At 45.3% G+C, this 15,690-nt stretch overlaps 1 protein-coding gene across 1 annotated transcript; it reads left to right on the top strand.

Moving 5' to 3' along the window:
* Positions 1–2,187: 2,187 nt before the first annotated feature.
* FUCA1 (alpha-L-fucosidase 1) lies at positions 2,188–14,079 on the top strand. Its single transcript, XM_032863733.1, has 8 exons — positions 2,188–2,579; positions 4,390–4,524; positions 6,387–6,524; positions 8,998–9,103; positions 10,535–10,735; positions 12,232–12,422; positions 13,515–13,614; positions 13,828–14,079. Exons 1-8 carry the CDS (start codon positions 2,203–2,205, stop codon positions 13,966–13,968), a joined length of 1,389 nt encoding a protein of 462 aa, XP_032719624.1. The 5' UTR covers positions 2,188–2,202; the 3' UTR covers positions 13,969–14,079.
* Positions 14,080–15,690: the final 1,611 nt, after the last annotated feature.

Here is a 15,690-nt window from a genome sequence, read left to right as displayed (position 1 = left end):
GGGACACTTGGGCTCTTTCCATAATTTGGCTATTCTTGATAACAGCATAAAGTCTTTTTTTTAAGATTTTTTTTTTTCTTTGAGAGCAAGAGAGAGAGAGAGAGAGCCTGCGCACAAGTGGGTGGGGGAGTGGGGAGAGGCAGAGGGAGAAGCAGATTCCCCACTGAGCAGGGAGCCCCTTACAGGACTGGATCCCAGGACTCCATCCCAGGACCCAGGGATCATGACCTGAGCCCAGTGCAGACACTTAACCAACCAAGCCACCCAGGTGCCCAAAAGCACGGAGTCTTAAGAGCGCTGGTCAACATCTGAGGAACAAAACTGCTCCTGAAAAGCGCTTTGGAACATCAAATTTCATTTTAATCCAGATACCTATCTTTTTGTAAGGCAAAGACATGGCATGAGTTTTTAAGGTAAATTTGTGACTCCTTAAAGTTTGGACATACCTTTCTTTATTTGTTGGTGGGGTCTTTTCTCCCTTTAGCAAAGAAAATGCTTAAGTTCCTAGAATAAACCAGTAAATATTTAATGTTTAAGGAATAAAACTAGAGTTTAAAAATCATTGAATTAAATGCACTTCATCACTTTCTACCTCTCTCTTTTCACATTCACACTTCATTTCTGCCCTAAGTAAAGAACTAGTTTATGGAGGAGGAGAGCAAACAGAGAAGGAGGGCCCTGGATGCGAGAGAGAGCTGCCCTCATTGTTTGGATGATGGAACAGGCCCATTCAGTGGACAAGACTTGCCCAAGAAGACCGAACAAGATGATATCCAGTGCTAGAAATGCAGGTTTCCCAACTTCCAGCTTTGTCCACTCTGTTGTCATGTCTCTTGCCTGTCCCTGCAGATTTACGTGTTGGTTATGAGGATAAGGAGCTACGAAGGCCATAGTGTCCCATTTTATCTTCCCCATTATGAGTTCTCTAACACCAAGACCACTACTCACTCTGATCACGAGAAGATGTGTGCAAACAAAATGTGTTTTGTTTTGGTTTGTTTTTTTGAGGTGTCAGTGCTTACTGTTCTGGGCACTATTTCAACAGAATCTTGCAGAGAAAACACTAGAGATAAAACAACTGTTCAATCAACGATAGCTACTGTGTTTCCTTGGGGCTCCTGGAATGAGGAAGTGCTTGGTTCTGTCAACACAGGTCCCAGCCCCTCCCAGGGTGTGAGAGAGGAGCGGCTTGTCCAGAGGTACAGATTCCCCACCAGGAGACCTGGATTCTCATCCCATCCCTGCTCAAACGAGCAGTGTGATCTTGGGCGACTTCAGTCCCCTCTCTGGGCCTCAGTTTCCTCCTCTGTAAAATGGGAAGAGTAGGGAAAAGGATAGCATCCACAATCTCCAAAATCCCTTCAAACTCTGATAAGCTGCAGTTCTCTCACAGATAGGTGGGGACTGACTTTGTGCCACGTGGGGTCATTAGACCTTCCCCACCTGATGACCTCACCTCCTGTTTGAGCACACAGCATACAAATTGTAGAGCAACCGGTGACCTCCCTACCAGAGAAGGTTGACACGGGAACTTCTTTGGCCTGCGGCTCTCAATTTCTCACCCTGCTTACTCTAAAAACGTTCCTTTGGGGCAGCCAAAGGGTCTTATTTTCCCAATTAGACATTAAGCTCTCTGTATTGCCTCAGAATCCCCAAAGCAAGCTCAAGAAATATAAGACAGACAAAATGATCACAGAGGCTCTTCCTCATTCAGTGCCCACCTTTCTCCTTCCCCTTCCCTGGTAATACTTCCTCTCCCTATACCTCTACCCCATATTTCTGCTAGGGCTATCACGATGCCTTCCCATCTGGTATTCCTGCCTCCCGGCTTGCTCTTCTTTACTACAGTTCAAGAAGTCCCCTATGGCTCCCAATGCCAAAATGGACTACTCTCAGCTCTCGGCACTCACTGGGGCTCCCATACTCTCACGATTGAACCCTGCTGTGATGTCCCCCAGCATTCATTCGTCCGTCCCGCGGAGCGCGGTCAACGACACTTTGCGTCTTTCTCCGTTTGAGCGCCAGGAGGCGCTGCAGGAACGGCCGAGCCAGAGGGGAGGACAGTCGCCAAGCAGCCTGGGTTGACACGCCCCTTTTCCCTTCCGAGCCAATCATTAGTGAGAGTGGGCGGAACCGCGCGCCGCGTACCTGCGCGTTAAGAGGCGGCCGCGTAGGTTTGGAGGCAGCGACCCGGCTTCCGACATGAAGTCGAGGCCTGTGGGTCCCCGGCCGCTGCTGGTGCTGCTGGTGCTGCTGCTCCGAGCGGCGTCCGTGCGCGGAGTCCAGCGTCCGCGCCGCTACACCCCGGACTGGCAGAGTCTGGACTCCCGGCCGCTGCCGGACTGGTTCGACAAGGCCAAGTTCGGGGTGTTCGTGCACTGGGGCGTGTTCTCGGTGCCGGCCTGGGGCAGCGAGTGGTTCTGGTGGCACTGGAAGGGCGAGGGGCTGCCGCAGTACGAGCAGTTCATGAGCGACAACTACCCGCCCGGCTTCAGCTACGCGGACTTCGGACCGCAGTTCACGGCGCGCTTCTTCCATCCGGAAACCTGGACCGACCTCTTCCAGGCGTCCGGGGCCAAGTGAGTGTAGCCGCGGAGCCCGGCGGAGCCCCCTTCCCGGCTCCGGCTGACGTTAGGCAGGTGGGAACAGAGCGGGGGCGGGGGGGGGCGCGCCGGCTCGCCCGGGGTCGCTCAGCTGCCGGTCTGACTTCCTGATCCCCCGGGTCCAGTGATTTGCCTCCTGAAGGATGCAGAACTGAATGTGGCACGCGGGGTCACGCGGAGGAGGCGTGTCTGCTTAAGGTTTAGAAGAAAATAAAGGTTTTCTGGAAGGCCGTGGGCTGGACAGCCCTCGGTGTCTACGCCTGTATATCGAGACGATCGAGCTGGGTGATACCTAATGTCCCTTCCAGGTCATCAAGACAATCAGGATTCCAGAATTTTCATCCAGTGGTCTGGCATTTTGTCACCTCCCTGCAGCCTCCTTCCATGATGGTAGAAAGGGATTGTGTTAGTTCCTTTCAGCTTTAACATCTCCCAGAGGAAAAGGGAGGGAAAGAGAGTTCTGGTGCGCAGTGTATTTGGACAACCGGACCGATTCCAACTCACGTGCCTTCTTTGTGCCTTGCATACAGAGAGTGCTCAAGAGATGTTTGAGCTATTTTGAGAGCTGTCAGAGCTTTGAGTGTGGAGGGTTCAGAGAAGTGAAAGTGTGGCGTGCTGAAATGGGGAAGGGAGAGGCTGTTGAAGGCTGGGCCCAATACGGAAGGACTAATCCTGGAGGGCAGTATGTTGCCAGGCATGAAGTCAAAGAATGGTTGCCCTCAGCTTCTAGAAGAAATAGCTTGGCCGCCAGGAAGGAAGGGGGTTGGAGGAGGGTAAGAATGGAGGCAAGGAGGTTTTCCAGCTCCTGGCTTAGAGGAGTCTTCCATCCTTACCTTGTCTCCTCGGTCACCTCCTGGGTTTTTGTTTCCCTTGGACCTTGTACTGAAGAAAATTTACAGCTGACGTTTAGTGTTTGCCGATAAATATATGGAAATATAAGGCTCAAATAAACACATGTGGTAGTCACTAATAGGAGCCTTAGAGATCCCTAGTTTACAAATAAAAATTGAAATCTTGGAGAACTTTGTCCAGACCCCTTATTTTGTGGCCCAGATGACAAGCCCAGATGGAAGAAGGGAACTAATGTCCTACACACAAATCTCATGACTTCAAGCCAAAGGTTCCTTTCACCATACCAAGGGTCTGCAAACCATGGCCAGAGAGAGAGAGGTCCTCTGCCCGTTCCTGTAAATTCCATGAGATGAGAACGATTTTTACATTTTAAAAAGGTTAGAAAAGAAAAAGAATATGCCACAAGAGAGGAATGGAGCCCTCGAAGGCTGAAATACAATCTGGCCCTTGAAGTCTTGGAGCTCCCCACACCAGCCAGTGATTAAATGATCACGTGCAGGTGTCATCAGTTTTTCTGCTGTACAAGCAAATGAAATGTTGAGTGTTATTTCAACACCGCACTTTTCTCCCCAGCTCTTTTTGGTCTCTGGTCACCTCTGTAAATGAGAGGCAGTTCATGTGACCTTTTCTTTTACTTTTCTGTCATCTGCTATTTCCAGAACAAGAGAGCTAAGGGGCACTTCTTTTTCTTATCTACTCCTTCCTTCTTTCTGGGCCTCCTCCTTGGCTGGGGACTAAGGATTCTGGCTTCCCTAAGTTTGCTTCCATCCCTAGAGCAGATGCTGCAGGCACATCTCCCCGTGGATAACCAGCACAGTCACTCATGCAAGTACATTTCCTGTGGTCAAGTTCTCCCAGCCTTTTTTAAAAGCCTGGGGCATGCTGGGTAAGCTCATGCTTGTGGCCCACCACCTGCTTTCTTTGCTGTCCACAGGTATGTAGTTCTGACGACAAAACACCATGAAGGCTTCACAAACTGGCCAAGCCCTGTGTCTTGGAACTGGAACTCTAAGGATGTGGGTCCCCATCGTGATTTGGTTGGTGAGTTGGGAAAAGCCCTCCGGAAGAGGTAAGTATCTACAGACGGTTAGTCTGTCATCTCTTTTCACCTATCATTCCTCTTTGCTCTTGTGTGTTTTCTAAGTTTGCATGTAGTGAGTAAACCTAAAAGGCTCTGGCCTTTGAATTAGCAGTGTTTGATGCTCAGCACGTTACAGGTGACCAAAGGTGACATCATCAGAGAAATTCATGGTCCTGTTTAGGTGAGGGATACCCAACGTAGCCCACAGTGCTTCGTTTGCATTCTGCAAAGGATTCTTTCTGGAAGGCCTTCCAATTCGAGGCCTTTTCCAGGGTCTGACGAAGGACTGGTTCTGTCATCTTTGTGTCCCCCTTAGCTGTCAACCTGCAGCTAGAAAGTTTGGATGAATGGTAGGTCAAGAGGGAGCTGACAAGGGCAGCAGGTAAAGGAGCCAGAAAGTGAGGTAAGGAGCTGCTTAGATGATTCTAAGTAATGTTCCCTAATATATGCCACTTAATAAGAAGTAACTTCCCAAGATCAAATAGCTTGGAAGTGGCAGAGGCGGGATTTGAACCCAGTTAATTCTGGTTTTGGCCCCTACAGTTCTGGGTATGATTGTCTATAGAGAGGAAAGGTATTTGTACCTTACCCCATCTCAGCTCTGTTGTGATTTGGTAAACTTGATCCGCTGTTTAAGGAGTAGGCCAGGTATTTGTTTATATAGGTAACATTTGATTGGAACACAGTTATGCCCACTCATTTATGTGTTGTGACTATGGGTGCTTTCAAGTTACAGTTTCAGAGTTGGACTAGAGAGACCGCAAGGCCTGCAAATCCTAAAATGCTACTTGGCCCATAAAGAAAGAGTTTGCTGTCTTTGGAGACCTGCTCAGTATTCAGTTTCCCAGTGCGGTGCGCAAAGTCCTGCAAAGAAAACAGTCCTGCTATAAAAGTCAGATGTCGATCAGACTGGACTTTACCATCCTTAATTTTTACCTTCTTTGTATCTATTTAGTCCCCGAGTCATATGATGAAATAGCTAACTCTGATTCTTTCTGTCTTATCTGTGCTGTTGCAATGTGATCTTTACTTCCCACTGCAGTAAGGCCTTTCTGTGACACTCACCATTCATAACTCAAAACAAGTTTCATTGTGTACGAAAAGAGGTCACTTGGACTCTTTTTCATTTTGGTTGAGAAATCTTGACATTTTAATGTTAAGAACTGTTAGCAAATCTTAAATAAATGAAACAGTAAACCCACGTTCATTAATTTCAGCTACATAGAAAATGTTGTGATTTTCTAAAATGTTGTGATTAAGATTTGGGATGTTTTAGTCTTTATACTTTTTTCAGTTTCCTAGTATCTCTACAATATGTATTCTTACAACTGACAGAGAAAACAGTTTTTTAAAAGGACCGTGTGTCATTACTGAGATAACTGACATAGATAAAAAATGGTTTAAATGACATTTGAGGGGCACCTGGGTGGCTCAGTCGGTTAAGTGTCTGCCTTTGGCTCAGATCATGATTTCAGGATCCTGGGATGGAGCCCCGAATGAGGCTCTCTGCTCAGTGGGGAGTCTGCCTCCCCCATTTTTCCTCCCCAACTGCTTGTGCTCTCTCCCGCTCTCTCTCTCTCAAATAAATAAAATTTTTCCAAAAAATGACATTCGGTGCTAAGGTACTTAAATATAAAAAGTAGTCCTGCGTGTGATCAAAAACCCAGTAACTTTGTTTAAGTTAATGATAAGAGGTAATTTAAGGAAATGGTTTGCGGTCCCACTTGCCCCTGCCTGCCCTTACTGGTAAGTTTCACTGAGATGTAAAAATGCTGCCACTGATTTTTCTTAAACAACATTATTTTTTTCTTTGTTTGATGGACATTTGCTGTTCTGTTTCTCTATTTAAGGAATATACGTTATGGACTCTACCACTCACTTTTAGAATGGTTCCACCCACTCTACCTACTTGATAAGAAAAATGGCTTCAAAACACAGTATTTTGTCCGTGCAAAAACAATGCCAGAACTATATGACCTTGTTAACAGGTAAAAAAAAAAAAAAAAAGTTTTTGTCCTTATGACTTTTATTAATGAACTCAGAACTTCCTATAGGATACCATTAAGTTAGGGGAGAAGGGGAAAAGGAAGGAATGTGGGAAAAAAAAACTATAAGACGTCAAAATGAAAATAGTGGTTTGCATTAAGACAGAAAATGTTTTTTCTTCCTACTATTCAAAACTCCCATAATGTGGTCATACTGCTTTTATAGATTGAAACAGACCAAGGATGGGGGGTTTTAAGTTTTAAAGTCAAGACTTCAGTCCCTCCTTGCATCCTGGTTTCTTTGTCAGGACCTTGGAGAGAGGCAACATGACCCCCAAGGACCTTGCACTGGATTTGGGATCTGGCAGAATTGCATGTCAACCCTGGCTTTTGTTACTCACTGGCCTTAAAGGAAATGCCTTCAATACAGGGCTCAGAATGACATGTGAAAAATACTTGTCATCTTGCCTGGTACAGAATAAGGGTCTTGTTATCATTATTTTTCTTAAAATGATCACTTTCACATTGGGACCCATCACTAGTCTTCGCCATGTTTTATTTCTGGTTTGCCCTTTTTGCATCTGGGGGCCAGGCTCACCCAGGACGGTGGATCTTTAAAGCTCTAGGGGCAGCCACCTCTGCCTGGACTCTCATTTTAGACCAAAACCAAACAAAGTTCCTTACATCCAGATGACTTCCCTAAGGAAACAGTAGGTCCTAAGAGACCAGCAGAGGCTTGGAGTCAGACAGAACTGGATCCGAAATCCACTTCTTTTTCTTGCTGGCTGTGTGGCCTTGAATACCCTCCCCAATCTTTCGAGATCACAGTTTCTTTATCTGTGAAATGGGGATAACATACACCGCAGTGGTGCTGTGAAAACTAGGGAGGTGCTGAGTATGGAGGGCCTCGCACAGTTTCTCATTCACAGTAAAACACAGACCGTCTGCATTATACTCGCCTCTTAGACAGGCAGTCTTTTCCTTAGAATCTGCGTGCCGTCCTGATTACAGAGGACAGCCTCTAGGACCAGGCATCGACAGATGTGCATTTGAGTTCCAGCTCCTGTTACTTGGAAGTTTTGTCACCTAAAACAGATTGCCCTGTTGAGCATCCAGTTCTCGCTCTCTAAATGGGAATAATCATGCTTACCTTATAGCTGTGTCTGAATGCACGTGCGTGCACACGCACACACTCACACACGCCACGTAGAGGTCAGAGTGGAGTATGTGGAAAGTGCGGCTGTGTGGCTCAGGGGGACTCTAGAGATCCTTTGAGGTGGAAGCTTTGGGCAGTTGTCCAAAACAGTGCATTTCCTGGAATAGTTCAAACTCTTAAAACTTTTTTTTTTTTTTATGAAAGACAGATAATTTTTTTAATTTAAATTGAACTTAGTAAGTAATGTATTATTAGGTTCACGGTAGTTTAGTGATTCATCAGTTGCATAGAACACCCAGTGCTCATCACATCACGTGCCCTCCTTCGTGCCCCTCACCCAGTGACCCCGTCCCCCCACCCATCTCCCCTCTAGCCCCCCTCAGTTTGTTCCCTAGAGTTAAGAGTCTCTTACAGTTTGCCCCTCTCTCTGTTTTGATCTCATTTTATTTTTGCTTCCCTTCCCCTATGTTCTTAGTGTTTTGTTTCTTAAATTCCTCATATGAGTGAAATCATCTGGTATTTGTCTCTGACTGATTTATTTCACTTAGCATAATACACTCTAGTTCCATCCGCATCTTTGCAAATGGAAATAGTTCATTCTTTTTGATAGCTGAGTAATAGTCCTGTGTGTGTGTGCGCCTGTGCGCACGTGTGTGTGCCACATCTTTATTTTCCATATTTTGGCTATTGTGGACATTGCTGCTATAAACATTTGGGTACACATGCCCCTTCGGATCCCTACATTTGTATCTTTAGGCTAAAGATCCAGTAGTGTGATTGCTGGGTCATAGGGTCACTCTATTTTTAACTCTTTGAGGAACCTCCATACTGTTTTCCAGAGTGGTTGCACCAGCTTGCATTCCCACCAACAGTGTAGGAGGGTTCCCCCTTCTCTGCATCCTCGCCAACCTATGTCATTTCCTGACTTGTTAATGCATCTTAAATGCAGAAATCTTAAGTCTGTATTTCTGGAGCACAGAAAAGAGTTCTGGACTCTTTTCATTGGAATTAGTTGCTGCAAGGGAACCAAATTACTTATGTGCTGATTACAACCCTGTTTTTTTCAGAAGACACTGTAAAAAGATTAGGAGGAAATGTTCCAAAATACTGTGTACTAAACAGTGGATCTGTGAGTGACATTCACAGAGCTATGGTTGTTGTTTTGTCTCTTTATTTTTCCACATTGTCTGGACCATGGTAATTATATGGTACTTTCAGAATGAGAGACAATCTTAAAGTATTTGTTACAAAATAGATCCATGACACTTTACTGTGAATAGATTCAGATAACAGACCTTGTCCTAATCGCGTGTCTTTCAGATATCAGCCTGACTTGATTTGGTCTGATGGAGAGTGGGAATGTCCTGACACTTACTGGAACTCTACGGAGTTTCTTTCTTGGCTCTACAATGATAGCCCCGTCAAGGCACGTGATTGTACGGCTTCTCTCTTATGAACCTGTTATGAGAAAAGAAAGACTAAGAAGCCAAGATCCAGAGTAATAACAGTGATAAGAGCGACAATAATAAATACTAGTAGCAACATGGAGGTGGTAGGGACCAGGGGATTTCATGGATGTTAAAGGTTTCTCCTTTAATTCTTTTCCCCGCCTTCCTTAGTATAAGCTTTCTTTCTCTCCTTTAATTCTTGATTTCGACAACAGAGGTTTAAAGCTTGTTAAATTTAAGTAATAGAATAGAAGCAGTACATAGAAGTCCGAGAGAGAGAAAGTAAAATAAATATTAAGCATGCAAACATTATAAATGAGAAAAAATCCCAAAAAATTAATATACAGAACCTATACAGTTAAATGATGGAAATAAGATGCAACTATTTATGCCCTTATCTATCTGTGCTGGTTATGCAGCTTAACTCTTAAGAGGGAATGTCATTTCTCTTACATCCATGGTAGATTCGGTGAGGTCACACCGGGATCAGTGTTCCCCATTTAAGTTAGATAAATAACTCTGATGTGATGTCGTATTGTCCACATACCTGTCTACGCAGCCAGTGTCTGCTGGATCTCTAAGGGCAAGAGCGGTTTTATTCCCCTTGGATACCCCAGTATAAGAATCATAGTATGTTAATCATTAACCTTAAGATATTATGGGGGACACCTTGGTGGCTCAGTTGGCTACATGTCTGCCTTAGGCTTGAGTCACAATCCCAGGATCCTGGGATCAAGCGGGGAGTCCGCTGCTCCCTCTGCCTACTGTTCCCCCTGCTTGTGTTCTGTCTCAAGTTTTTAAAAATCTTAAAAAAAAAAAAAAAGATATTCTGCATTATGATTTCTCATAGTTCAGCCAAGATTTGAAGGTAAGAAAATATTTGCTGACTTTTCTTTACCTGGGAGAAAGTCAGGGCCATGCAGTGGAAAGCAGTCAGGTTCACATACTTGATTCACAGTCCCAACTTCCTGAAACACTGCCCGGGGGTGTGACCTTGGGCATGTCTTCTCCTCCCCATTTCTCCTTTACTAGAAGAAATAGTTTACCAGATGATCTTTCAAAGAGGCTCTTCCAGCTCTGACATTACATGTGGCTTGACCAGGGTTTCTCAGCCTCAGCACAATGGACATTTGGGGCTGGATATTTTGCTGTGAGGGGGCTTTCTTGTTTGTCCTAAGACATTTAACAGCATGCCTGGCCTCTACCACTAGATGGCAGTAGGACCCCCACCGTGGCAACCAAAGTGTCTCTAGACTTTGCCAAAAATCTCTTGAGCACAATAGCCCTCAATTGAGAACGGTTCTAGACCAAGTCCATTCCTTATGTTCCCAAACACAACTTACCAACCTGCATTACATAAGGAAATGAAGTGGTTTTACCCCAGATGACCCAGTACTGTCTTCTTTTAGGAACAGGTAGTGGTAAATGACCGGTGGGGTCAGAACTCTTCCTGTCACCATGGAGGATACTACAACTGTCAAGATAAATTCAAGCCAGAGAGCTTGCCAGATCACAAGTGGGAAATGTGTACCTCCATAGACAAGCTCTCCTGGGGCTTTCGTCGGAACATGGTGATGGGGGACATTGCAAGTGAATGTGAAATCATTTCGGTAAGAGCACCTGTGAGTTACTTGTTTTTTTTGGGGGGGGGGTTTGTTTTTTTATTTATTTATTTGACAGACAGAGATCACAAGTAGGCAGAGAGGCAGGCAGAGAAAGAGGGAGAAGCAGGCTCTCTGCTGAGCAGAGAGCCTGATGCGGGGCTTGATCCCAGGACCTTGAGATCATGACCTGAGCTGAAGGCAGAGGCTTAACCCACTGAGCCACCCAGGCGCCCCTGTGAGTTACTTGTTAACCACTGTCTCAAATTACCCTTCTAACTAAGAGTGGTGGGAGCACTCTGGATGGAAGTGCAGGTCAATAGAACCCCCTGGGGTCATTGAACAAAACCATAGACACCTGTCCTGGGGCATTTGGGTGGCTTAGTTGGTTAAACATCCAACTCTTGGTTTCGGCTCAGATCGTGATCTTGGAGTTGTGAGATTGAACCCCACATCAGGATCCGCGCTCAGCATAGAATCTACTTGGGATTCTCTCTCTCTTTCTCTCCCTCTCCCCCACTACCCATCCCCCTCAAATAAATAAATCTTAAATTAAAAAAAAAAAAAAAACCTGTCCTAAGGAAATAATTATAATTACAGAAGAAAGTCTTACATATAGAGATGCTCTTCCCAGGATTTTTTGCAGTTGGATATGTGGGTTGTTTTAATTTCTTGCAGCCATAAAGGGATATTTAAGTAGATCTGGGGATTTTCCTTAACCATTAAAATTTTTATGAATGCAATATAGGTCAATGCATAGGGTTTGAGTGAAAAAGTAAGTTACAAATTATCACAACTGTATAAAATACATTTCCATCACACAGGGAAAAGACCAGAGGGAATATCAAAAGTCGATGGTGTGGTGTCTTTGGGGTACTCCAATACATTCTTTTTTAAATTTTCTGAATGTAATTTTTCTGGGTCCATTTGAAGCATACCTATTCGAGGTCACAGTAAACACACGCACGCACACACACACACGCACGTACGCATCAGGCACACCACACCACTCCAGAAGCCTTGAAGAATATATCCCTTTACAGCATGTTTTCCCAAAGGGACAGCATCTACATTTATACAGAGTGTTCCAAATTCTGCATTCTCTTCCGTGTTCCCCAAGTCTCCCTGGCACCCACTCACAACCTCTCTCCTCTGATCCCCATAGTCTCTCCTCCTACTTCTCAGCTTCCCTGATCACACTCTGTGCAGCCGCCGCCTGGCCCATCCCACTGCGTGCCACACTGGGGGAAGTGTAGGCCGGTGATCAGTCTGTGGAATTCGAATTAATATATTTCTCCACTTTGTAGCAGGATTTTCAATTTTCTCATATAAGCCCGTCCTGCTTTCATGATGACAAAAAATAGACTTTTCAGAAGGGTAAAGGCTATTCACCAAAGGAGAGAATGTGCCCTAGATTCTTTTTCTTCTCTTCATACCTGTGGGCTCTAAGTGTCCTGCTGGACTTGCCACCGGATGCTAGGATTCCATTGTTCTGCTCTCTCCAGGAACTGGTGCAGACCGTGAGCCTGGGAGGCAACTACCTTCTTAACATTGGAGCAACTAAAGATGGACTGATTGTTCCCATCTTCCAAGAAAGGCTTTTTGCTGTGGGGAAGTGGCTGAGCGTCAATGGGGAGGCGATCTATTCCTCTAAACCATGGAGGATACAACTGGAAAAGAACACGACGTCTGTGTGGTGAGCTTGCCCCCTGTCGCGTATAGGACCAGGACGACAGCCCCTCCCTGGCTGGCGCCTCCTCAGGTCCACAGTGTTACAAACCAGGGTAGAAGCTGTCAGGAGGAAACCCCAAAGCTGCGCTTTTGCTAGTAAATTTGTACCCCAATTTATGTCTTAAGCCACCAGGATATCTTTGACTAGTGAGAGGTCTGGTGACTTGCTGAAAGGAGGAGCTACCAAGTATCTGTGAATATACTTGACCTTGTTACCCTGCCTCCCCAAAATAGTACTAGCCGATGCTTGCACAGTACCTCCAGTGTTTAAGGCTCCAGTCCAGACTCTTTCCACTCACTGAATCCCCTCAACAGTCCCACAAATGGATACTGTTAATTATCCCCATGTTCCAAGTGAGAAGGAGGACCCAGCGCAGCGCTCTACCTCGCCTGGGATTACAGACCCAACTCACGGAGAAGTCGTGATTCAGACTTGGCTTTGTGGATCTAGTTATTTGACCTTGGGCCTGTGTGTTACAGTCTGAAATGGGGTGATGATACTTAGCTTCCTGTGGTGGTTATGAAGTGTGGTAGTTTACGTGAAGCGCCAAGCAGAGCACCAGGCGTGTGCAAAGTGCTCAGTGAAAGGCCTCTGCGTCTGAGATACCAGCGGACGAGGCTTTTTGCATCCGGGGAAACACGTTCATCTTTCCGTTTGGGCTGAATTCCTGTTTAGGGATTTTCACCCTCTTGTCTATGCGCGGCAAACTCCTGGAACAAATCCCTCTTCACTGCACATTTTATTGGAGCCTCTGCTGTTTTCCCATGGATTTGGAGTTGAAAAAAAGATTTGAATAAAAAGGCAAATGGCTTCAGTGTGCGATAACTAGTGTAAGCGTTAACGATATTTAAAGAAAACTTAAGCAGTCCCCAGGAAGAGTCTTACCGGGCTGCCTTCTTCCCCCAGAGCTCCATAGGTAGTGAGTTAGCGCACTTCCTAGGGCACTGACAGACTCAAGGCGTTGGGGTCAGTAGCTAATGGAAAGGGGTCTACATGAGGCTTTGTGTCAGGGTCTCAAGCCAGGTATTTCTGACATTGATGTTTCTTTTTTCCCAGGTATACCTCAAGAGAAACAGCGGTTTATGCCATTTTCCTGCACTGGCCAGAAAACGGAGTCTTAAACCTTGCATCCCCTATAACCACCTCGACTACACAGGTGAGGAGCCTCAGCCAGTCTGTTCCGAGAGGCACCTTTCCTAAAGGAACTGGAGGTCTTCTCTACTTCTTCCTTCCTGCCCCAGGTCTCCCCTGTATTGCACCCCCCCTTCTAGATTATCCGCCCTGCCCCAGTGTGACTGCCTCCCATCACGTTCAAGCCATATTCCGTACTCAGTGCGCTGACTTCTCCGTTCCCTTTTGCTTTCTGCAGATAACGATGGTAGGGATCCAGAAAGATCTGAAGTGGTCCACAGATCCAGAAGAAGGTCTGCTCATTTACCTGCCGCAGCTGCCACTCTTCACTCTGCCAATTGAGTTTGGCTGGACTATAAAGCTGACAGGAGTGCATTGATCGTTGGGAGTTCAGGCAGAACTGCCTCCTCTTTGCTGCTTTGGTTTTCCTCTTATAGCACCAGCATTGTAATAAACTACTTCTCTACTCAGAGATGGCTTTTCCAACACATTTTAATCAAAGGAACTGAGTGCATTATACTGATGTCTCAGTGGATCGGAGAATCTGAGATCCATTGCTAGCATACCTCTCCCTGATCAGCAGGAGGCACTAACCGGTTAAGCTCTGAATTCATCCTTCTGTTCCTAACCTGGGAAATTATCTACCCCAGAAACTTCATTCCATTCTCTGTGTTTGAAACCTGTCTCCTTAATCAATGACTTCAGATTAAGGAATGAGCCAAGTCACCCTACTGCCTATGGAAGGAGGTAGAAAGGATTTGGCAAGCTCAGTCATGTGCTGTGTACTTAGCATCAGTTGTCCCCAGCACCCCTCAGAGGAGGAGAGCCTGGAAGGGAAGGAAAAGGCTTGCTAGAGCTGCTAGTGATCAGCCCTTGGGAAGTTTCCAAAGCAAAGTAGGGGCTCAGAAAATCAATCTGTTTACAGTAGTATTTTGAAGAAAATAAATGTGATTCTGCCCTGCTTTTTAAAATGTGATCCAATAAATAAATTTTTATGTCAAATCGTTTCTACCAAAAAGCATGTTGTAGTTTTCTTCTCCCAGTTTCTTAAGGACTGTTCCTTAAGAGCTTTGTTTCTGTTGAAGACAAAAAACAAAGCCCAAAGGACTCGTCAAGTCTCCTTAATGCCGAACAAAGAACATAATTCCTTTGGTTTTTCTGCTTCTCACTTCTAGTACCATCCTTTTGAGTTGGCTACCAGTTCAGCCCCTTTGATTATTATAGATATAATCAGATTTTCTCTTTCTTTTTTATTTAAAATATATTTATAAATCTTTACCCAACATTTGAGGAATATTTGTTTTTCTCGAGCACATGGAATATTTACAAATGTAAATACCAAAGGAGCACTATCATATAGACGGGTGTGTCTGCAACATAATTAAAGGACCATAAAAAAATAAAAACTTGAAGGAAAAAAAATCTATATATTTGGAAATTTTAAAACACACTTCAGAATAAGTCACTGATCAATGAAGGCACCATACAAGGAATTAGGAAATACTTAGGATAATACTGAGACCATAATGTACTGAGCTTTGTGAGATGAAGTCTTTAGGGAGGATTCTGGGAAGATGGCAGTGAGTAGGCACCAGGAATCTGTCTTCTGACCTCGACAATAATTACACTGGCAGAATCTGGTGGAACTCTTGTACAAGTCCGGAGTCTACCAAGGCTCCAGTTCCAGAGGAAGATTCAGATGGGTAAATTGTGGTTTGGGTCAATCCACCTACCTATCCCCCAGCCACAGCCATGTAGCTGGCAGTGATAAACATGTTCCTGGAGCAACTTGCACACAGCCTGTGGGAGTCAACATGGGCAAAAAGGACGCTGTTCTCCAAATATCTGGGATTTGAGTTTTGAGCTCTGATCTCTGATTGCTGCTTCTGATTACAGAGGTACAGGCAAAGGGGTGGGCAACCGTTGTTGGACCTCTCCCACGGCTGCAAGGCCTGCCTCTGGCTGAAGTGATTTCCAGTGGATTTAAGGGGCTGATGCCCCCCCCATTCAAATATTCCCCTTTTTGGGAGCCAGACATTAAAAATTAGGACATTCAAAAACAACTGCATGTATGAGGAAAATAAGAAAATGACCACACATG

This window comes from Lontra canadensis, unplaced genomic scaffold (assembly GCF_010015895.1).
Source record: "Lontra canadensis isolate GAN:19392208 unplaced genomic scaffold, GSC_riverotter_1.0 scaffold25, whole genome shotgun sequence".
Lineage (NCBI taxonomy): Eukaryota > Metazoa > Chordata > Mammalia > Carnivora > Mustelidae > Lontra > Lontra canadensis.
This window is presented reverse-complemented; position numbering and strand designations above follow the sequence as displayed.